At 37.2% G+C, this 24,265-nt stretch overlaps 2 protein-coding genes across 2 annotated transcripts; one reads left to right on the forward strand and one right to left on the reverse strand.

The window, feature by feature from the left end:
- Positions 1-2,197: 2,197 nt before the first annotated feature.
- LOC117112794 (hsc70-interacting protein-like) lies at positions 2,198-22,139 on the reverse strand. The gene is made up of 8 exons (XM_033255965.1): positions 21,957-22,139; positions 19,416-19,512; positions 17,514-17,595; positions 15,813-16,035; positions 14,478-14,691; positions 5,138-5,254; positions 4,407-4,742; positions 2,198-3,999 (listed from the first exon to the last, which is right to left on the reverse strand). The coding sequence occupies exons 1-8, from the start codon at positions 22,064-22,066 to the stop codon at positions 3,829-3,831; spliced, it is 1,350 nt and encodes a 449-aa protein (XP_033111856.1). The 5' UTR covers positions 22,067-22,139; the 3' UTR covers positions 2,198-3,828.
- Positions 5,291-13,148, forward strand: LOC117112793 (sarcalumenin-like). Its single transcript, XM_033255964.1, has 4 exons — positions 5,291-5,916; positions 8,681-8,878; positions 9,930-10,046; positions 10,449-13,148. Exons 1-4 carry the CDS (start codon positions 5,727-5,729, stop codon positions 11,483-11,485), a joined length of 1,542 nt encoding a protein of 513 aa, XP_033111855.1. The 5' UTR covers positions 5,291-5,726; the 3' UTR covers positions 11,486-13,148.
- Positions 22,140-24,265: the final 2,126 nt, after the last annotated feature.

Consider the following 24,265-nt stretch of genomic DNA (forward strand, 5'->3'; position numbering starts at 1 on the left):
ATATAGATAGTGGCCCTACATATTTCCTGTCTCTTATACACATCTAGATGTGTATAAGAGACAGTATATATATATATATATAATAAATCAAGCATACTGTAAACAATGGGCTCACAGCTCATCTCCTACATTCAGTAAGGAATATGGGACTACCTTTACCTTTACTGTAAATAAAGAAAAAATGTATATTTGTTAGTAGGCCTATAAAGCCTTGTTGAAAATACCACAAAAATGGGCAGTGTAATTCAGTGAATTATATTTTATGTGGCATGACCCATGAAACAATAAGCACAGTAAAAAATAATAAAAATAAATAATAATAATATTTAGAATGTGAAAGACATATAAGTAAAATATCCTAGTGTTATCACATAACTATATATTTTATGCTCTGTTGTCAGAAGTTTACTCTTCATGTTATGCTTGCATTGTGATCCCCTCTAAGTCTGTAGTAGTTAGACTAGGCCTAGGTAGTAGGCCTAGTAGTAGTACAGCCTTGCCTTGTGGCAGTGCAAAACAAAACAGTCAAATTTATCAACTAGAGCCTAAGGACTAGCTACAGCAGGTAGCAAAGGAAGCAAACCCTAGCCTAGTTAGGCCCTAATGTTTTTATTAAATTATTGTTTGATGTTAATTTAATTATTTCTTAAATTGAATTTTATTTTCTAGAGTAGCTGAATAACCCAGCATTCTACAGCTTTTATCTACTTACTAAGTTGAATAAGCCTACTGTATAAAAAAGTGAGTATAGGCTATTAATACTTGTACACCAGCCTAGGCCTAGGAAAATGGTGTAGCCTAGACGTATAGGACTCCCATTGACCGAAGCAACGGCTTCCCCTGGCTAGCATAGGCAGCGTGTGTGCAACGAGAGCCTGCCTAGCCTAGTCTTCCATTTTCAAAACATCCACCATTTCCGGTGCTATGCACAAATAAATTAGAAAGATTTACTAGTTCATTGATACCAAATAAGCAGAAAAATTACGTTATCAATTGATTTGCTATATGACATTTCAAAACTTGCTACCTTGTTCAATTACTTGTATAAATCCGAAGTAAATTCCCATAACATTGTAGTATCCTTGGAAAGTTCGCCGTGTTTTCACTTCATGGATTCGAGTATACGCGCCACCTACAGGAAGTGCGCCGCCAATCATTTTAGAACAATAGCTTTCTTTCTTTTTTACGTTTATTGATCAAGCGTGGGAAAATTGGGTTCTCCATGCGATTAGGTTGCAGTATAATAATAATTTAATCTAAATTTTGTAATTTAATCAATTTTAGCGTCATTAGGAGAAACAGCGATGTCACAGTTGTAGTGCTATTGTTAGAGTTATGAGTTCATTATTTATTTGTAGGGCCTATTTATTTTTATAGGCCCTACTGTAATTTTTATTTGGCTTGAGTGTCACCACCGCGGCGATGAATATTGTTTATATTTAGTTCAACGGAATTTATATAGCGCACATATTCATTAACTGCTCAATGCGGTTTTTTGACAACTCTCCCCCTCTCTCTGGGGGAAACCGCGTAATGCACTAGGCCTACTAAGTTCATTCCTGATTAATTCGTTTCCTAACACGTGTACCCATTTACTCTCAGTTGAAAAAGTAACGTCGATGGTCAGGGGCGGTTCCAGAGAAGTCCAAAAGTGGGGCCGAAATTGGGGATGATCGAGATAACACTACCCTTTCATTCTTTCTTTCCTTTTCTTTTACTTTGCAAAAGGGGAGAGGGAGGGAGCGGTGCCGACCCACCCGGCCCCCTCTAAATCCGCCCCTGATAGTGTTTGCCACGTACTTTCTCCATGCATACCCCTGGTCATTTCATTTTGTATGAAATAATTTTGGCTGATCACCTTCTAATGTTGCTATTACGTCCAATTGAGTGTTTAATATTTGACCAGACTTATTTCCCGCAAGATGTTCACAGAAATGCATTTATAGGGCGAATTTACCCTTTTCCGTCATGCCCCACATACTTGGATATCATTGCTAAGGTTTTAACGCATAAACATTTGCGTGTTTTTAGGACATGCCCGTATCCACGTCAATTGATTATTCTGCTCTGATTATCTATAGCATCATTGTCATAATCATGTTCATCTATCACACCAACGTCATCATCATCACCGTATCATTTTGGAGATAATACTGTTTGAATGTGGGAGTCCATGAAAAACAATGGCTAATGATGATTCCATGAAAAGTACCTTCGATTTATTGATGATTCATCAAACACCGCACAATATTTGCACGAAAAACATACATAGGAATGAATTTGAGCTCTACAAGAAACTTAACAAACATAATAAAAACATGCAAATCCAACTCGAGTCAAATTTCGGAATAGCATCAGGTTAATTAACAAACTGAAATGTATAGGCCTATAGTTGTAGTCAAGTTGTAAGCAATTATCGGATTCCACCAAGAACAAATATCACATTATATAGATAGTGGCCCTACATATTACCATTAATATTATTATTCTGCATCTAGAGTTGCATATCCATGTTCTTAACTTAGCAAGCAACCTATGGTGGGGGTGAGGTTGTCTAAACTCCCATCTGTGAAGCATCAAGACGAAACAAGATCAACATTTTAAAACAATTTGACCTTTATTTACGATCTAACAAAATAGCTACTTAAAAGATGACGGAGCTACCCTACCCCCTAAAATCTGATACAATATACGTTTGTACGCATCATCACATCAACTAATTAAAGACTGGCCTATAAACAATTGGTCAATCAATGCTTTCATTGAGCGCAACGGAGAGATACAAAACAAAAAAGAAAGAGCATCGAAAGTTAAGTTTAAGTTTTCGTTATGACTGTACATACCATGCCTAACAATACTGGGATTATAGACAATCAATTTCAAACCAACTTTCATTGTTATTTATTACAAGCCAGATATACATAATTTTAGGCCTAATATTTCCCAGGTCCCTGACCGGAGTGAAGAGGGGGCGAGGTAGGTTCCCATGTCCCAGATGAGATCAAAATGTGCGTGGTCGGGCGTCAGTCGCATAAATGTTTTAGAAGTGGTCCCCAGAAAATATGAACATTTAGGTGTTTCAAATGCTTATTTAATACTGACACCCAACCCAATCGCGCCACTCCTACGGAAGTTGATAATGTCTTGTACTCCCATCAAACTCTAGTTGGTTGCGTCGGACAAAACAAAAACATTATGCAGTACTGACGTTTAAACAGTAGATTAAACAATAGAATGCCTATTCTTTTCAGTATATTCGTGAGGGCGCACTCCAACCCTAACCTTGGCCAATCCTTGTTATATTCAGTAAAATCACGTAAAACATAAACATAATATGTGGTCATGACAGCTAAGTTTATCTTATCTAATATCGATACTATCATCAAAAGGGTGATGGGTCAATATACTGTAGTATTCCGATTAGATGTTAACCACTTTTACTATGATTAAAATGGTACATGTGTTGCTCTTGCATGAATTTACTTCCTTTAACATAAAAACATAAATCAATCAATTAATTAAATAATCAATAGTCAACCAATTAATTAACCGATCGATCAATCAATCAACCAACCGATCAATCAATCCAAGAAGTCAATATAATAACAGTCATAATACAAAGCCAAACCGATTTTGTTCATAAATTAAACATCATGATGAAATTATAAATTATAAAATGTTAAAAAATAAAAAAAAAAAAAACTTAATTTTTAAATTGAATATTTTAACAATTATCAAATTTAACGAAAACCCAGATATTTTGCATATCTTTATTAATTTTACCATATATGGTGGCCTATAATATTACATCATTTTGTTGTCTTGTTTTCAATCACATTCCGGTGGTGGGGGTGGTTGGTTTGCTCCTCCGCTACCGCCTCCTCCAAATTTCTTTGTCATCTTGTCGATGATGGCGCTGACCTTAGGGTTGTCTTTGTACTTGGATATGTTGGCAGAATTTGAGCTGACGTCCTGGAAGGCAGCCATCACCTCTGGATCCTGTTGAAAAACAATCCTTTATGGATTAGTTACAGTAAAGTTATCAGTGGCAGACTGGCTTCCTTACAGTCAGACACTAACTGATGCGTCTCTGAGGTATGTGGTAATTTTTAAAAGAGGAAATGATAAGTACGATAATTAACACTGAACACAAAATGTAACTGTATCCATTATAAATATATGCCTGAAATGCTCAGGAATAGATAGTCTTAATATTTTATAGTGTTGAAATGTGAGTACTTCCTGTTCCCCAGACAGCACCCTTTGTTTAGTTACTGGTCTAGTAAAAATATGAATCCTAGTTTGCCCATAGTGATGGTCATCATACTATTACTGATCGATGTTGTATGCTACTATACAAGTGTACAGTATTGGTGGTTGTGGGTGCAATGTTGCAACTTGCTCACCTTAAATGCTTCCATAATCTCCGGATCTGACAGCAGTTGGTTAATATTTGGCATACCTCCCATACCGGCACCTCCCATACCGGCACCACCTGTACCGGCTCCATCCATACCAGCACCTCCCATACCGGCTCCGCCCATACCGGCTCCTCCCATACCAGCTCCTCCCATGCCAGCTCCTCCCATACCGGCTCCTCCCATACCGGCACCTCCCATACCGGCTCCTCCCATGCCTCCAAAACCAGGGAAACCACCAGGAAAACCTCCAGGAAAGCCACCGCCACCACCCGGGAATCGGCCTCCAGATTCAGCTTCCTGTTGTCGTCTTTCCTGTTCTTCCTGAAAAAAAGCCAATTAAATATTTACTTTAAGAAACAGTGAAGACAAAATAGTATCTTTTTAAATTACACAATATATCAATAAATAATTAATAACAAGCGATAATTATTTAAATAAAAATATCAAAAATCACTGATTATTAATAACTGAGTATGTAATTAATGATATTACTGATTACTACAATGAACAATATATAATTTAATATTTTAAATTAAATAATTAAAAGACTAATTTCTTGTTTATGATAGCCAATCACTAATAATGAAAATAAATTTTAAATAATCAATTAACCAATCATATACCAGGAATTAATATATAAAAATGTGGATACAAAGATTTCATTCACGAAACAATTCAGCAAAGAACTAGACATTTATTTATTACAAAAAGTTTACCTTTCTTGCTTTTTCTTGAGCTTCCTTTGCTTTCTTTACTCGGTCCATCCTCTCTTTCAATTCCTTCTCCTCGCGTTTCCTCTGGTACTTCCTCTTATGTTCAGCAATACGTGTAGTCTACATGAACACAAAAGAGTTTTGAAAGTTTTAGTTGAAATGAATTTTTCTTTCAGATTTTTGTTCCCTATTTTAAATCCCATTGCTGGTTGCCTGTGTTCCAGCTGGAGAGTCGTAATACAAGTAGCAACACCACAGTCACATAACAAATAATTTCTGGTTAAGTATCAAATTCTTATTCAAGAAAGCTAGGTGGTAATATTTTGTTAACAATACAATGACGTCACTAAATGACGTATATATTTATAAATAATATGGTAGAGTCGATTTTGGTTTAAGGTGAACTCGCAAAAAAATAAAGACTAGTTTTGATTTGCCAATGAGAGTACTGAGATTCTGTAAAGATCAATAAAAATTTTGCATCCTTTCTTTCTTACTAAAATATACTAAACCTCCATTCCTAAATATTATTATTATTATTATTATAATTATTATATTATTATTATATTATTGAAATGATACAATCCTCCCAATGAATCAGATGCTATATTCTAGCAAGCTAGGTAGACAAAATAGGGGAATTCCCGGTTTCCGAAATCGCCGGTACCCAAGAAAGGTGGATTTGATGCAAGGGTACACATTCAGCAGAGGCTTTAGGAAGGAAGACACGATGATGGCGAAAATCTCTATTATTATAGTGTTAATACAGTTAGCAAACGCTGGTAATGTTTTCAATATTTCATAATTATTCCATTAATCATGCTTCACCGAGTAGTTTTTGTTCACGAGAACCGGTGAATGTGTTAGGCATCATCGTGCTAGGCTAGGCCACGTATGCGTGACTAGGAAATCATGGCAGCTGGCTAGGAAGCCTGCTCTCTCACCACTGGCAGCCACACAGGGCATAGGTCTAGGTTTGTCTTGACGCTTTCCTCCACATCCGAAGTCATGGTCGTGATAGGATGAAGATAACATTAATCAAACGAAGAATTTCCTTAAGTTCACCACATTTAGTTTTATTTTAGTGAAAAATAATTGTTTATTGAAAATTTGCACACTACTCTTTTTCGTATTATTTTAATATTGTAATATGCAAACAAATATAAAATCATGATTACATCCAGTTGATAAATAAGGGAGTGTAAACAAAAATTAAATAGTTGATTCATTGATGTTTCATATGAATGATGTTTTACTCTACCTGACATGTTATCATACTAAATGCTCAGTACATTCCCACATGCTTGCGAAAAATAATCTTGCAAGTGATTGTGGGTTCGATTCCCACCCAAATCCCTGTCATGATTTTTTCGCAAGCATTTGGGATTGTACTGAGCATTCAGTATAATTTCTCCTGACATAAGGGCACATAGAAAAAATGATTAAATTATTACTCTTTTTAAAAAAAAGTGATCAGGGCAGGTTTTTTTTTTTTTTTTTTTCATCAAAACAATAGAATATTGCTTTTTTTTTTAATTGATGAGGGAGGGACTGTTTTTATTTGGCAAGAGTATTGTAAGTATTGTATATAATATTGTTTTTTAAAGGAAATGTATATTCAGTCATGAAATTGCATTGTTTTTTTAAGCTGTTGAAATAAATGATGCAGCGAAAAAAAAATTGTTTTTATTCTCGCATCAATATTTCCCAAACTTTTGACGCGGGTGGGAGTGATAATCTAACAATTTTTCTTATGTGCCATAATACATCGGAATATCACTAACTTTTAACCTGAACTTTACTCCATGTACTGTACTGTAAATAACTATCAAATAATTCTGATTGTTATTATGAATGGTGTTATATACATTAACTACAGTAAATAGAATTTACTGATTGCAAAAAGGTCTTGAATTTCCAAATCATTGATTAATTGATGTTTGCTGATGACATTTTCAACCTGAAATTTACTTTGATAGTATACTGTAAACAACTGATCAGATAATTTTGATTGTTAGGCAAGACTTTTTATATATCTTGTTGTGTGTGTGTATTACTGATTTTTTTACAGATTGTTAGAGAAAGGCAGAAAACTTTTTCTGAAATTTCCATTTTTTTTCCCGTGGCGATGGGTGTGCTAATTGGCCAAAAATAAAATTTTATTTTTTATTCCAAATAATCAATATTGGCATGCGGTGGGTCTGCGAAACAAGGTATAAAAAAGTCTCGCATATTTTAAATTTTACATGTTATAAATGAATTAAGAATAAAATATAATAAATATTGGTTATTATAATATTTAGTGCATCATGTCATGGACTCTGTACGCTTCACAATATCAACCTGGTAATTTTTATATTAATTTTAATGTATTCATTACCCTTCAGGAACCAGCCAATCACAGCCAAGAAAGGAAGATACTCTACATAAAGAATTCCCAAACACATATAAAGAGTACAGTGGAGCAATGGAGATAATTTAATCTTTTTTTTCTATGTGCCCTTATGTCAGGAGAAATTATACTGAATGCTCAGTACAATCCCAAATGTTTGCGAAAAAATCACAACAGGGATTTGGGTGGGAATCGAACCCACAATCTCCAGATGACAGCCTGGCTTCTTAAACTACTCAACCACAGAAATACGAATTATGTTTTTCCCGACCTATTTCTCCTGAGGCAAATATGCCATTGGAATAACACTGCCCTACCCGCTACTACTTGGGGATCGGTTTCATCAGTAGTAGCAACCAAGCAAAAGTTTCCAAATCAACCTGCCTCTCCATTGCTCCACTGTACTCTTTATATTTGTTTGGGAATTCTTTATGTAGAGTATCTTTAAGGCAGGAATTTTCGCATGAATATTTACCAAACTTTTGACACAGACGGGAGTGATAATCTAACAATTTTGTCTATTGTGCCATAAATACATCGGAATATCATTAATGTTTGTTAACTTTTAACTTGAACTTTACTCCATGTACTGTAAATAATTAATCAGATAACTATGATTGTTATTATGAATGGTGTTACGTACATTGACTACAGTAAATAGAATTTACTGATTGCAAAATGGTCTTGAATTTCCAAATCATTGATTAATTGATGTTTGCTGATGACATTTTCAACCTGAAATTTACTTTGATAGTGTACTGTAAATAACTGATAATTTTGATCGTTAGACAAGAATTTTTTTTGTATTTTGTGCATGTGTATTTTTTACAGATTATTAGGAGAGGGCAGAAAAACTTTTATTTTTGTCTGAAATTTCCATTTTTTTGTGGCGGTGGGTGTGCTAATTGGCCAAAAATAAAATTTAATTTTGGCAATCAATATTGGCAGGCGGCGGGTTTGCGAAACAAGGTATAAAAAAAGTCTTGCCTTATTTTAAATTTTGCATGTTTGTATTCATCCTGTTATTGGCATTTTTGCTGTTAAAATGAATTAAGAATAAAATATAGTGTATTATGTCATGGCCTCGATTTGCTTTACAATATCAACCTGGTCATTTTTATATTATTAATTTTAAAGTATTAATTACCCTTTAGGAACCAGCCAATCACAGCCAAAAAAAGAAGATACTCTACATAAAGAGTTCCCAAACACATATAAAGAGTACAGTGGAGAAATGGAGAGGCAGGTTGCGGAGGTTATGAGCGCCCTCAAGCATATATACCACAAGGATATAAAACCCATAGAAGACCTTTACGAATATCATGATTTTCAGGGAAACTACCATTTAACAGGTAAAACTATTATTATTAATACATTTAAAATAAGTTTATTAATTGTAACAGTTGAAATTATATATGAATATACACATTTACAGGAGCGGAACTCTACAATAAATAGGGAAAGCCAGGGACTCAATGCATTGTACAACAATCATACAGTCTTTAAAGGATCGTCATTAAAAACGATCTGTTCTCTATAATCACAGTGGCGGATTCAAAATAGTCCACATATCAAGCGCCCTGAGCATCTTATGTTAGATGGATATGTGCGCTATATAAAACTACATTTCAGGTACCACTAAATTTTTCAAAATTTAAAAAATATTGAGAAAAAAAGAGAATTCTACTCAAATACTGAGCGCCATTTCCGTCTATCTAGAGGTGCCATAATCATAAATTTTCTTACATCAGCCCAAACCAAGTTGGGTCTGAGGGAGTACAGACCCCCCCCCCCTATCTGTCAAAGCCCCTCTTTGTGCCCCTGTATTTCAAATTCCTGGATCCGCCACTGTAATCATGTTATGCGCAGCGAGTTCTCAGCTTACACCCCAAAGCCATCCTCTCCTGACCACTAGTTCCGCCTCAATCAGACTGACATTTCTATTGCACTTTACCCCTGATGAACACAAAGCTTTCTCCCTGGACTGCACCCTAAATGGCCTCTGGCTCTCACAGAAATTCCCAAAAGGAATCCTTTTGACAGGGCTGGAATAATGTCAATTTTGGCCTAGATCCAGGATAAAACCAGCGTACTGTCGCTAAATGTTAAACTGAGTAATTAACATAAGAATGTTGCATTATTTTATAAGTACAGAGAGGCCGCAATACTTTTACTTACAATGACCCATTACTTTGAAGCTTACAGTTATAATGCGCAAAATATGAATATATTAAAATGTCAATTTTCGTGTTAGTGTCACTAATGCCGGTTTTGGCATGGCAAGCCCCAAATAATTGCAATTTGCATTCTGTTTTTCCTCATGTGAATACATGGGCTATATTGATTTTTAATGTGTTTTTTCTCAAGTATATCTTCAATTTCAAATTATCTTGTTTTCAACAGATGGTGATATTGATGCCAATCCAATGGTCCTGACACTGGGTCCCTGGAGTTCTGGTAAATCCACACTGATCAACTATATACTAGAGCTTGATGAAAATGGGCCTCACCAGCCTACAGGTAAACAAACCACCGATACATATTGGTGGGCTGCAATGCAGTGTGTAGACTTGCTTGTAGATTTTGCAGTGTGTAAACACTTCATATTGACTGTTCTTCGTATATTACCACATTCACTGCTGCTGCCATGTTGTATTACTTAGTATTCTGAGCTACTGCTCAAGTGTGTTTATAAAGTAACGAATTTGGCAGCGCCACCAGCATCATCAATAGAAAATTGAAAAGAAAAATATGTGTACTAGTCCTTGGCCAATCTACAACACCCGGTAAGGCAAGTGTTCAATGACAGTGCGGCCCTCCCACTGCAAAACAACGCAACTGATATTATATATTTGCAGTTACAAACAACAACAAGAACATGTTAAACACAAATTACATGCAACCTTTCATGTTTCATTTTAGGTTCTGAACCAACTACCTCTGAGTTCACTATTCTGATGCATGGGAATATACCACGCAAGGTGGACGGTACTGCCCTCGTCACAGATGACCGCAAACCCTACACCTTTCTCGCAAATTTCGGCACAGGATTTCTTGAGCGACTGTTGGGATATGAACTGCCATCGGATATACTCAAGAAGGTCACTTTTGTAGATACGCCAGGGATCATCGAGAATCGTAGGCAACAGGAGAGGGGTTATCCGTTCAACGATGTGATGCACTGGTTTATAGATAGGGCCGATTTGATACTCGTAGTGTTTGATCCAACAAAACTCGATGTTGGTACAGAGCTCGAATCTATATTTTATCGTCTAAAAGGACACGAGTCCAAAATCAAAATCATCATGAATAAGGCAGATGTTTTAGACACGGGGGAGTTGATGCGGGTGTATGGCGCCCTCTTCTGGAATCTCTCGCCACTCATCAATGTCACTGAGCCACCACGAGTGTATGTTGGCTCATTTTGGTCAAAACAATTCAAGGACGATGAGTTCAAGAATCTATTCTTGCACGAAGAATATTTGCTTGGTGTCGACCTACACATGATTGTACTTAACCACGTACAATCAAAAATATCAACAATAAGGCAACGTGCAATATCAGCGCGCATACACGCGCTCACAGTGCACGCCTACAAACAAAGATTCAATCAACATTCATCGTCGGTATATAATAATGAGAGAAAAAAGCAGGAAATATTCGCCAACCCTGCCAAGTACTCGGTGTTTCAACTTGTGCTGTCTAACGCAAATGTCAGTCGATTTGACCTCCCTAGTTCACAGAGTATGTCAAATTTCTTTCGGATACATCCGTTGGATTCATTTCAACTGCTCAACAGCAACATGGTCAGTAATTTGTTCTATAGTTGTCCTTTGAAACTGATTGAAACTGCGATATTTGGCAAGTTACCTGATTTACTAAAGTTACTGAATGATAATGACCTGCAACAAATTAGTGAAAAACAACAAACTAGTGAAAAACAAAAAACTGAATTATGATATATTATGTATGATATAAAATATGATAGGATCAAGAGTGCATATGATAAAATAAATCTCTTAATAAATCTTGCAGGTGTGGAGTGGAATAGCTTGGAGGTGAAGATGCTTGCCTCCCAATCCCAGGGTCCTGGGTTCAATTCCTGTTAGTGTTGCAGGATTTTTTTCTGTAATATCATTTTTAAAGATTTTCCAGAATTTCACCATAGATATTATTAACTTTAAATTGGAATTCTGTGAATTCATTTTAAATAATATTTATAAAATAAAATTATTCTCTTATGGATGGTGTTATATATTCAAGAAACAGATGTAAATTTACAACCTTGTAGGAAAGTAACTTAATTTATTCTAAGACCAAACTCAATTTTTACTGGTAAATTTGACCATATAAAGCCAGCCAAACCAGTGCAACGTGAAGTATTGCCTCTTTTAATTGGAGTTCAATGACTTCCAAAAACAATACATATAATTATTATAGCCTAGGCCTGGAATGATGTTTATTTATTGAAAGAAAACCAGCCTATGATACCTAGGACAAATAAGTGCTTTTTTTTATTCTACCAACACACAATTTTTTACTGGTTGGTCAGTTATTTTTACTGGTAAAATTGAAGGCTAAAATGACTTCAAGAGAACACTGAAACTAGTACCCTAGTCTCATGTAAGTAGGACCTTATCAATCCACACTTTAAAAGTTATTTTAAAAGTGCAGTTGGGTTGCAACCAGGAAGGCGGATTTCCACTGTGTTTGCTGAGCCATGGAGATCCTTTGGTCCTGGTTCAATTCCCATCGCTACTCTCTTTGTGTTTCAGCTGGAGGGCTGAAACGCAAATTAAGATAGCGCACCGTCTTTCGGATGAGACATTTAAGCTGTTCGTCCCATGTGCATTATGACCCATGTGTACGTTAAAGAAGTACACTCTTTGAACAGGAGTAGAAGATTGTCTCCCATTGCACTGCCCAATCACCACCAGAAGGACCCCCACCGGAAATAAGTATTCAAACTTCCATGGGTTATCCTTAGTGTTTACACCGAATAAATCCATCCATCCAGAGCTTCATGTGCACCAAAATATCCTGGTGGAGTCCAGTTGAAGAGCTCTTGTTGAAGTCAGGGGGATTCCAGGTTGAAAAACAAATCCCCCTGGAGTTGAAGCATTCAAGCATGCAAATGTTGATTTTCATCATCATTTTTGATGCAAGGGGAGGGGGTGGTGAAATTACTTGTAAAAATGAAAATATTTTATATTTGTCCAAAACATTTAATAATTTCATAAAATATAAGTTTTTTTATTTTGCATTCTTGAAAGCACTGTGATTAATAGGTTTACAATCATGTTAAAACCACCCCCTTCCCCCAACATACTGTTACATAATGTCAATAATAGCCAGTTATTCATTACTAAGCAGTACCTTGAGAATATAAATTCTCAAGATGGCAAATACGCTAATAGTTTGTTAAAAAAGAATTTTGAGCATTTTAAAAGAGTTACTCATGCATACGCGCACATCATGACGCATGTGCGCATCTTTTTATGCTGATATTGCATGTTGCTTGATCATTGATATTTGAGCCCCTTAGTGAAACAACTGAATGGTATTGGTAATGGTATTAGTACTTGTACTCGTTGCTATTATAGACAAATAAAATTCAACCTGAATCTGAATATGATCTTGCAGTTTGTTCTTTTGTGAGAGGGGTATACACCAACAGAAATAATTATATCTTCTTCCAGCACCCCCCCCCCCCACCTTTGGAAAGTTAAAAAAAGGAAGAAAAAAAAAATATCGATCGTCCAAAACGCCTCAGAGGTTATTTACGGGCATCTAGAAAAAAAAATTTTTCTGGCGACCATAGGGTATCATACTCGTGCAAATAATCGACCTGTTTGAATAAGCGCCCATCTCGAATAAGCGCCCTTCCTAACGTAAAAATTGTCTTAAGCGCCCCTCTCGAATAAGCGCCCTTCCTAATGTGAAAATTTTCTTAAGCAACTCATTGAATAAGCGCCCCTCAATGTTTATTAATTTTTTAAAACAATAACATGTCATTTTGATTTTAGCAAGCCAATAATCTAATCAATCTTGGGACTATGTTTGGCCTGATTTGATCTGCGGAGTGGATTCACATTTTCTTCTTAGGTCAATTTCAAAATGAGGATATTTTCTCCTGGACAGAAGAGAGCTTGCAAGAAGCCCTGCAATGATCCTGCTAATCTCAATTGGCAGATGGCCAACCTTAAATACACCACCACCATCATTAATCATTTTTTTCATTCAAAAAGCGCTGCTTGAATTTTCCCATAAGATCCCCTCAATTTTGATATATATTTCCAAAAGCGCCCCCTCAATTTTCACTCTGTTTTCATAAGCGCCATTTGAATAAGTGCCCCTCGAAAAGTGCTGGGCGCTTATTCGCACGGGTACGGTAATGTTGTTTCTCGATCTTTCGGCATTCTCAGCATTCAGGGATATGAGCCCCCATGCCCACGGTGAGAGCTCTCCGGAATCCTACCGATCCAGAGGAAGAGTACCTGTCAGGGTGGTCCCACTCTGGGTTAAGGAAGTGATCCTGTCAATATGACCATGTGTCTTCCGAAGAAGACAGCTATTACAACCAGTATTACTATCTTCATTACCACCACCACCACAATTATATATATTTATCACTATCACCATCACCACAACCAATTATCTTTACCACTAACATCATTCATCATTTGTCTAATTTAACCCCTACCATTATCTCATCCCCCGGAGAGAGATAATATTAATTTTTGATTTCCAATTCCTAATATTGTGCTCTAAAACACAATTTTGGACTAAAAATATTAGCCAATAAAACACTCCCCATACTAGGGATTTTTATTCCTGGACCCTGACCAAGGCTCTATCCAGGCCCCTTGGTTTGGAACATCTGTCAGTCTTATCAGACCTCAGTCAGCTAATTTCTGGAGCCACTATTCCTCCCAACGCACCATTTCTTACCTTCGGTTGTAGTTCTTTTAGAAGCATATAAATATCCTCATCAAAATCAAGTTTATTGGCCGTCTGCAAATCATGGGCTGCTTCCTCCCACTGTCCAAGCTGCTTGTATGCCTTCCCCCGACATTTGTAGGCCAATGCGTAATCTGGGTTGATGGCTATAGCTCTATCACAGTCTCGTACTGCAGCGTTAGGTTTCATTAATTTTAGGTAGCAACTGTGTAGATAAAGACAACAATTAAAATGGGGGTTAAAAATGAACATACAGTACTGTATTGTACATTTAAGATTAAGTCACAAAATGTAATGTAGACAAAACTGCTAAAGGACCAAATAAAGGTCTCCCTCCAATTTAAGACCCCACTAATTAAAGACCACTTTTCTGTAGCCCCAAAGCATTGTCTATCTTTTATCTTTATAATGATAATTTTTCTACTTAAAGACCAAAGCTGCTAAATACCATAAAACACCAAATGTGGTCTTTAATTGGAGGGAGACTTGTAAGTGCTTATAAATTTCATGAAACTTACTGAATAGTTGTTTAATGGAAAATACTATTTTTATTATTATAATTATGAATTATTTAGGCACACAATACATGTGCCAATGATTGTCAATAGTGAATATATCACTGTCCTTGTATTTGTAGGTGACAATACCTTACACAAGACAAACATACACACACGATGCTTTACACAAACGAAATCTCAATATGAGACTTAGGGAGTGGAGTTGCTTTGGTCATGAGAAAAAAAATCCTGCAACAATAACACGAATTGAATAGCTATACAAAAAGCTTTATTTATTTATTTAAAAATCTATTGGTTTTAATAATCAATTAGAATTTGAAAGTCTAGTGTTGTGCTGTTTGTGTAATATGTAAACTTAGTAAACATGACCATACTTTTTTTTTTTTTGCCATTTGTCAATAAAAGACATCGAACTGAATTGAAATATTCAAGAGCAACACTATACACAATGGAATTATGCTTGTTTCAGACACTGTCTATCAAAAAAACTGGGTATACTGACTGTATTTCTATGTCTGTTGGAAGTCAGACAATAATAAACATTATTAAACAGAAGTGTGTGTCATTAATTGACGATAGCATGTAGCGATTGTATGGAAACCAAGCTTTAAGTGGTTGAAATCAATGCTCCAACAAGTCTGATAAAACATTGATGAGTTTCACAGACATTATCTGATGTGGTATTTACCAAGATTAACACAATACATTGTGTTACTTTATCAGATAACATTTGATCAACACTATTCTATCTGACAGACAAAAATCTGATAGAGAATGCTTAGCTACTGTAGCAGTAACCCTGTCTTACTTTGCTCTCTTAGCAAACAAGGGGGCTGAGTGTGGATTTTGCAGGATTCCTTCTGTAAATAACTTAATGGCCTCTTCGTGGTTTCCCTCGCTGATTGCCATCTGAGCTTCGGATCGTTTCTCATTCGCAGCATCCATCATTTCCTCTGTGACCTCTATGCTGTCATCACCCATTTCTTGTGGCTCCTCTGTGTCCCCTTCTACGACTCCTTCCATATCAAATTCTGTGGAGCAAGATGATCATCTTAAAAAAAAGAGACACTGAGCTGACCTATAAAAAACTAGCCATCCCATAATTTCTTTGGTGTAAAATGCAGCAAGGATAAATGAAGTGATGAAAGCTGGAACACTTATTTCCAGTGGGGTCCTTCAGGTGATAAATTTGATCTACACAGGGGGACAAACCCCCACTCATTTACAAAGAGTGCACTGCGTTCTTTAACAGGCACATGGGCCACATGGCCATCCCATGGCAAAACAACCTGTTGTAATATTTTTATGCAGTTACGTTGTTCTAACTTGAAACAGCCACACAGCACACACAGGCCCAAAGGCTAAGCATCTCATCCGAAAGGCAAATTTAAACCCTCCAGCTGCTCATACACAAGACAAAACATTTTTTTAGCCATCCTCCGACAATTTTACTATAAACATGTACTGGAGCATCCTGTACATCTCTAACACAAACAGGCGACACAATTCTCTAAAATTCTGTCCACACTATAGAGTACTACAGTGTTACATCATGATACCATGTGATACTACTCCGTTGCTATCATTGCAAAATACATTCAACCGGACGCCATTTTCCCCACTGACAAACCATTGATCCTAATTTATAAAGTAATTATTAAGATGCTATATCTTAGTTTTTCTTTGTAGATTTTAATTGATGATTAAATGTGTGTTCGATAACTAATATATTTTGTGTTTTTAGTACATTTTGATGGTAAAATGTTAGATTTTAAGATGCCTATTCCAGAAAGCCTAGGCAGGCGTTCAGGCGTAATGAACGGTAACCAACGTCTGGTTGGCAACAGAGGGCGCTACCTGCAACTTGTTTTGCCACATGGGAAGGAACCTTAAAAAAGGTCTGGCAGTCAACATGTTAAAAGAGAACAAGCAAACTGATTTTTAGTTCTAGAGGGGAATTTTGATATGCCATTAATAATATAATCAACCTTAAAATCGCTTTTTGGCAATTTCTTTTGGAGTTATAGGCCATCGAATACAATTTAATCCTGACGTCACTGGCGAAAAAGGTAACAAAAGATCATGTAAATAAAACCGCGTAGGGTATCCGCCGCGTTTGATCTTTGCGTGCATGCTGTAACCATAGCTGTAATTCTTCTGTTGACAACCGCTGATGCAGTTATAGGCCTATATGACTTGATATGCAAGTTACAACAACCATGGTTACAGCATGCACGCAAAGATCGCACGCGGCAGATACCCTACGTGGCGCTATTTACACGATCTTTTGTTACTTTTTTCGGCAGTGAAGTCACGGTAAAATCGTATATAATGGCCTATAACTTAATAAAGTCACGGTAAAATCGTATATAATGGCCTATAACTTAATAACCAATTAACAAAAAACGATTTTAAGGTTGGTTCTATTATTAATGGCATATCAAAAATCTCCTGTAGGACAAAAAATCATTTTGCTAGTTCTCTTTTAAAGAAAATTTTGTAGACATACCAAGTTCACTCTCCTCACTTTCATCCTCTGGCTCTGGTTCCGGTTCTGGTTCCGGTTTTTTCCCTTCGCTGGCACCACCAGCCTGCAATAAAGATATGTCACACTTGTATCACTACCTATTTATTGCATAAATGTCATGTACAAATTTAAAATAATACAATAATAAACTGCAAACGGTCTGGCTGTCAGCAAATGACTGGCAACCATACTTGTAGTTTAAAGGCTGTTAGTTTAAAGCTGTGCACTCACTGCCCCCGACGTGCACAAAACCAATCTTTTTAATGACGATTCGTTCAGAGTGCCACCGACAATCTGCAGACGGCATCGCGTCGTCTGGTCCTCACAGAGAGCGGAGGTAGGTCGTACGACTGTTGTTATATGATGCAGTGAGTGCCCAGCTTAAAGTGAAAGAGCAAAAAAAAAAAAAATTGGGCAAGTAAAAGGCTGCTGGGCTCCTTGGAGTCAATGGCCAATGATCTCTATAAATACTATAAGAAATACTATTAGTTATTGATTTAAGGTGTAGCTTGTTTCCAATCCCAGGGTTCTCAGATTAAAATCCCATCAATGTAGTTGAGTGACAACATAGCCTGTAGTTTTATAGACCTGGAAAAGACCTACGATCATGTTCCTAGAGTTGAAGTCTTGATTGCCTTAGAAAGAAAAGAGTATGTGAGAAATAAATCAGGCAATTCAAGACATATATGAGAGGTGCAGGACTCGGGTCAGATGCTCAGCGGGGACCACTGAAAAACTTAGCATTTGATGTTTGCAGATGATGTGGCCCTGTGTGTGTACAGTCCAAAACAGAGGTGGAGTGACTGTGTTAAGGAGGACATAAATACATCGGAGTTGACAGATGAGGACAGCAATCTGCACCGGCGACCCCACTTAGCAGTGGGAATTATGAAAAGTGTAGGCTGCGGCACCAGGACCTCTGACGATTAGTGCCCAAAAATGTTTACAAAAACATAATGCAATAATGGCATATTGACTACTATTGTATATTTATGTGGGTGATAGACATTTTAAGGGTGGGTACAGTAGGTGATAACATTATTAAACTCTAAATAACAAGATTGGATTTTAAGGATAGAAAAGTGGGTTAATAAGGGTGGGTGGAGGGCCACGAAATTAGCTTTAGACTGGCTGGAAAACTTCTAGGCTAGCTGGCCCCACTCACCATAACTACATCCCTGCTATAAATATAACTCTTAATGAACTATAAACAGGGTTCGTACGTTTTTAAACAAGCAAATTTCCAGGACAATTCCAGGACATTCAAGGTCAAATTTTCCAAATTTCAAGGACACAATATTTAGTGCATATTAAGTTTTATCAAACTCTAATTCGGAGGCGATGGACCTGTCTCTTTTTCTTTTAAAAATTAAGTTTTCCTCACACGTGTAAAATTTGATGATAAGCAAAGGAATTCTCACGAGTATGGGGAAGTACCGGTAAAGTAAGGCAGGGGTGATCGCCTACAGTGAATTCTCCACTCGGCAATATAAATGTGCGCGTACATCAATGGTCTTATCTTTGCTTAAACGTGACAGTGTCTTTTCTGTTACCGGCATGCAGGAATACTCGGTTCTTTTGTGGCGCCGCAGGTTGGGTTACCGCCAGCCCAGGGTTGTTTAGCAAACAGCTGTTGCGAAGTTGACATGTACCGTATCAGTAAAACAATACTAGGCAACTTTTACTGCAATTAATGGTAAATAATCAAATTTCCAGGACATTCAAGGTCAATATTTAATTTCCAGGACTTTCCAGTACTGGAAAATGCTCATTTGTTTTTCCAGGACATTCAAGGAATTTAAGGACACGTACGAACCCTGTATAAACAGTAACAATTCAACTATCCATCAATAAATTAATAATATACAGTATTATACACTTTACCTCATCAGTCTTGTGTTCTTCATTCTCACCAGCAGCAGGTGTTGGTGTGTCAGGTTCCTTTGGTGTCTCTTGAGGTGGAGGGATCTTAGCTCCAAGGCTGTGGGTGATAATATCAACATTTGAAATGCCTCCAAAGTATTACAGTATGCCATGAAATGTACAGAAGTTATATTATTAATATTATAGTGATGGATCCAGGAATTTGAAATAGAGAGGGGGGTGATCCAGAAAGAAACTTTTACAGATGGTGGGTCTAGACTGCCTCATCCCCACCCCCTGGTTGGGGGCTGAGGTACTGTAAGAAAGTTTATGATTAAAGCACTTCTAGATGGTCGGAAAGGGCACTCTTAAATTCGAATATAATTTTCTTTTTTTCTCTCTATTTTTCATATTTTTGAAAAAATTGGGGGAGTGGGGGAGAGGGGAACTTGGCCGGTGCTCCCCTTTACTTTGAATCCGACCACTGCTTTACTAAATTCATACATCTAAACATTAATGTACAAGGCAAGAAGATTGGCTTCTAAAGCCTCTTATAATGAACAATTTTCATGATGTGAGCATGGCAGTGTATTACCCGATTCACACGTACAAAAATCTTACCAAATGTAACAAAATGTAACCAAAAGTAACATTTTACGGCACGTGTGAAAGTACCTCCGTGTAATATCCTTGTAAAATCTTGGAACATCTCGGTAATCTTTACCAGCCTCGCTGAGGCTGGTAAAGCTTTTGAGATGTAACATGGATAGATCTGCGCATGCGCAGGGATTTCAACACAACAACAATCTACTGTTTCACAGGGTTCTTTGAATTTTCTTCCTGTTGATTCTGATCCACTAGAAATAGATAGGCTTAGTTTTTCTCAATGATGAATGAATTACCCTTGTTATTGATGTTAATTAGTAATGGTAGAAGAAGATATACATAAAATGAACGTCGGGATGGTGTTAGTACTATTACTAGTATTACAAGAGTCGACAAAAACGTTGGAAGTTCATAGTGTAGTACAGCAGTTGTTAAGGGTATTGATTGCTTCGAATGTTTACTGTGATGGTGAGTTCAACAGTCCATCTGTGACAGGGGTTCTCAACTAGGCCTAGGCTAGACCAATATCGCAGTAGGGGAAAAATGGTTCATTGAATAAACACTGAATAAATTTTACACAACCTTGGCATTACCTTAGATGCGTGTGAATGCTTTTTATCTCGGTAGGAATAACTCGGGAGATCGCTCGGTTACAATTTGTTACTTTTTGTTAAATTTAACTTCACGTGTGAATCGGGTATATGCCTGGAAGTAGCAGTGATACTTTCAGTCCTAATAAAGTAATGGGCAAATCACAAAATGTTTCTCACATTACTTAACACTGCGGAAAGGACTGTAGTTGGCTGATTGATTAATAAATTTCTTTTAGCTTTACTGCCCTCACAAGGAGCTTTAGAAACACTCGGCCGATTAATTATTAGTTGATTAATTAATAGAGATCTTTTTTGAGCTTTACTGCCTCTCATACTGCCTTCATCAGAGCTTGTTTTCTAGTGATTCCCTCACACTGGTGCAAGAATAGCCAATAATGCCTTGTACAAACATGTGGACCATCATGGCCAATGGTAGGCCTGCTATGCACCAAATGTTCAGTGATAAAATATAAATTAGTTTTTGCAGAAATTATTCACCAAAAGATAAACATAGACAGACCTATGCTAGGCTCTATACTATTTAGGTAGGTTGGATAAATACCAGTAGGTCAGTAGTCGAAGCTAGATTAGCAAGAGAGGGCAGGAAATCAGCAGCATAAAACAACAAGTCATAGGGCCCTGGGGGAGAGGAAATGTTGGAGGTCTCATGCATACTGTATTACTATTAGCAAAGTATTATTAGGAGGGACCTGGGAGGGACCACTTCACAGGGTTGGTATTTATTTTTTTAAAGATTTTCAACACAATAATCTTACTATCATTTGACACTGGTTAATTTTTAAATAGAGGATGTGAATTCTCTTACTAGGGCCAGCACGCAGCACCCCTGGTCCCTTTAAAATTAAACTGTGGACTAGCCTTGAATGAAGGAGTCTTTTGCCCCTTACTTAGTTGAGCACACTTGGTCAAGACTCTGCATTACTTACAGTGCTGGGTTATAGCAAGAATAGGAGCTCAAGGCTCTTCTGCTCCTGGGCCCCCTTCTGTTTTGTTTGGGCTGACCATGGCTGGGTTGTTGGAGATTGAGGATGGGGGAGGGGGATTGGGATGGGGCTCCCCAGCTTCTCTTTTATCTGGGTAACCTGGCAATCACAATAATACTTAACTTAATTTTTATTATCAGTGGTGCATGATGTTATTTTGGAAATACCACTCAAGTCATTATCATAGTAGGCCTAATCACAACTTAATTCCACATGACGCTTGCCTAACAAAAGCCCAGGCACCAAGAAGACCAATCAAAGGATTAGAAGAGGCAGGCTAGCTTCGCTTTCCTCGGCTATTGTTGACCTGGATAACCTGGGCCTAACAATTGTGCAATTTAATGCTATTTTATTCATACCTCTCCAGCCAATCTCGATAAAACTTTAAGGACGGCTCATGAAGTATATTTGGGTTTTCTTTGACCGCTTGCACAAACTGTTTTAGCAGCTGAATCTGTTGTTCTTCCATCGAAATTATTTCGTATTTTGAAACTGCAAACACACTCAAATACCATGCAAAATAATATCGTGCGCGTGCCTAGCATGGAGTATGGAACGCCCTCAGTGCCATACGAAGCAAAGAAAGTTCGAGAAGCATTCACTACGTAGGATTTGCAGGGCGGATGAAGGTTATACTGTACTTGTCAAGGGATTGCAGGCCCGTAGGCACGATTTTCGATGGAAGGGGGGGGGGGGGGGGGGGGAGAAGTGCGTTTTGCGAGCGAAGCAGACCTTCAGTTGGGGGCCTAGGACCCAACGGGGATGGGGGCTAAAGCTATTCTCACACTATCACGAACTACACTGTGATCGGTACACGACCGACAAAAGTACCGCAGTGGTCGAGGTCGTGCATGGTCGCGGAGTTTTCAACATGTTGAAAAATTTATTATGGTCAGTACTGGTCGTCAGACTAATCGTAGGCGCTCTCACACGTGTCGTAATCATTTGGCTAAAGTGGCCATTATTAGGCCTACTTTCCACCAATAAATGACAAGAGGGCAGGTCCTACTTCCAGTCGGATACGACCAGAGGTCGGTACGGTCGCAGTGCTAGGCTCCGACAACTTAGCATTTTGAGCGCCTTATGAATGTCTATTCTCTTCTATTGTTTACATTTGGGTGTTAGTTTATGTTCTTTACATCTGTAGGCCTACAGATAACATTTAACTGTTCATAATGTATCCATCTAATCACTGGCAGGCCCGTAGCCAGGGTTTTTTTTTTATGGTTCGGGCGAACCCCCTTTTCTAGCGAACCCCTCTGTTTTCTAGCGAACCCCCTCAAATTTGTTAATGAGTCCCACTCGGACGGAATGTCTGTTTTTAACTTACCCAGCATTAAATCAACATTTAGCACCTAATTCATTATTTGGTCACCCGTTTTTAAATTCTAGTCTGTGATACAAGCCTTCATTCATAGAATATCTCAGCTTCAGAAGTTCGGAGATTTAAATTGAACGTAACTCCGGCAACCCATGAATTTACGATGGCTCACACATATGGATGGCAAACATCGATAAAAACCCGGCTCCCGTCTCAAATTTGACTGGCCTTTGCCTGAATGTTTGTAAGAAATGTACCAACCGGTAACGAAACCGGTCGCCGTCTACCTAGAGTAAATGGCGCCACTAAACGAAGCTAAAGTTTTGCGACTTAATCCACCAAGTGCAGCTAAAGTTTTGCGACTTAATCACCTGATTCTGGACTGTGTGGTTAGTAAATTCCATAGCCATACTGTCCACAGCGCACACTGACCTATTTGCTGATGGAGCATTTTTTGGGAAATTGACTCCTTTTTTCCATCCCAAACAAGTCAACATGGTCCATCTCAGTCATCATAGCCAGTCACAAAATTAGGAAGGTTGTTTTCAACAGCAGACACACACACAACAGAACGGAGTGCGTCAAAACGAGTGTTAATTTTTAGTGATAAAGAATTACGAAACGTCGTAGAATAACTGACTTTTTTCGTTCACTGTGGCAAAGAAGAAAACCACAGATAGTCCTTTAAGATGGGTTATTTTCACAAAAACGTGATGCAATAATGAAAAAATGATTATTATTGTTCATTTTCAATTTTTCCTATTCTTTTTTCTTCCTCTGCTTCTTCCATATTTTCGTTTAAATTTAATTTGTTATACTAAATACATATTTACGCATAATATTTCTATGTATATATATAAATTGATATCATCTTAATACAGATTTACATATTTCTGTAATCTAGAAATAGGTTTATGTATACTTTGTGTCTGTATTTAACATGTTTCAATCTTTTGCTTTAAATATAAATTATTATCATAAATTTTAATGATTACATTATTTCATATAGTAGGCCTATTTTAAATAAATTTATAAACAATTTTAAATATTTAAATATAAACTATGAAAGTAAATACACGTAGATTAGATCAATAAAAATGGACATATTAGGCCTAGTAATCTTTATCTATTCATTAACACGAATAACATTTTCAATATTCTAATCAATTTTTATATAGCCGGAGTTAGTTTCGACCTAGACAAACCTTTGCTAAAAAGGTACCGTACTTTCTCCATGAAAAGGCTTCTTCTATGAATGGAATGACCTGTTCGAAGCACGAACTCCTAGACCAAACCAAGTACCGTTACGATGTTTAGTCGTACGGGAAATCCACTCACGATGCAGTA

Source organism: Anneissia japonica, unplaced genomic scaffold (assembly GCF_011630105.1).
Source record: "Anneissia japonica isolate Jap-2015-1 unplaced genomic scaffold, ASM1163010v1 scaffold172582_len1462937_cov174, whole genome shotgun sequence".
Lineage (NCBI taxonomy): Eukaryota > Metazoa > Echinodermata > Crinoidea > Comatulida > Comatulidae > Anneissia > Anneissia japonica.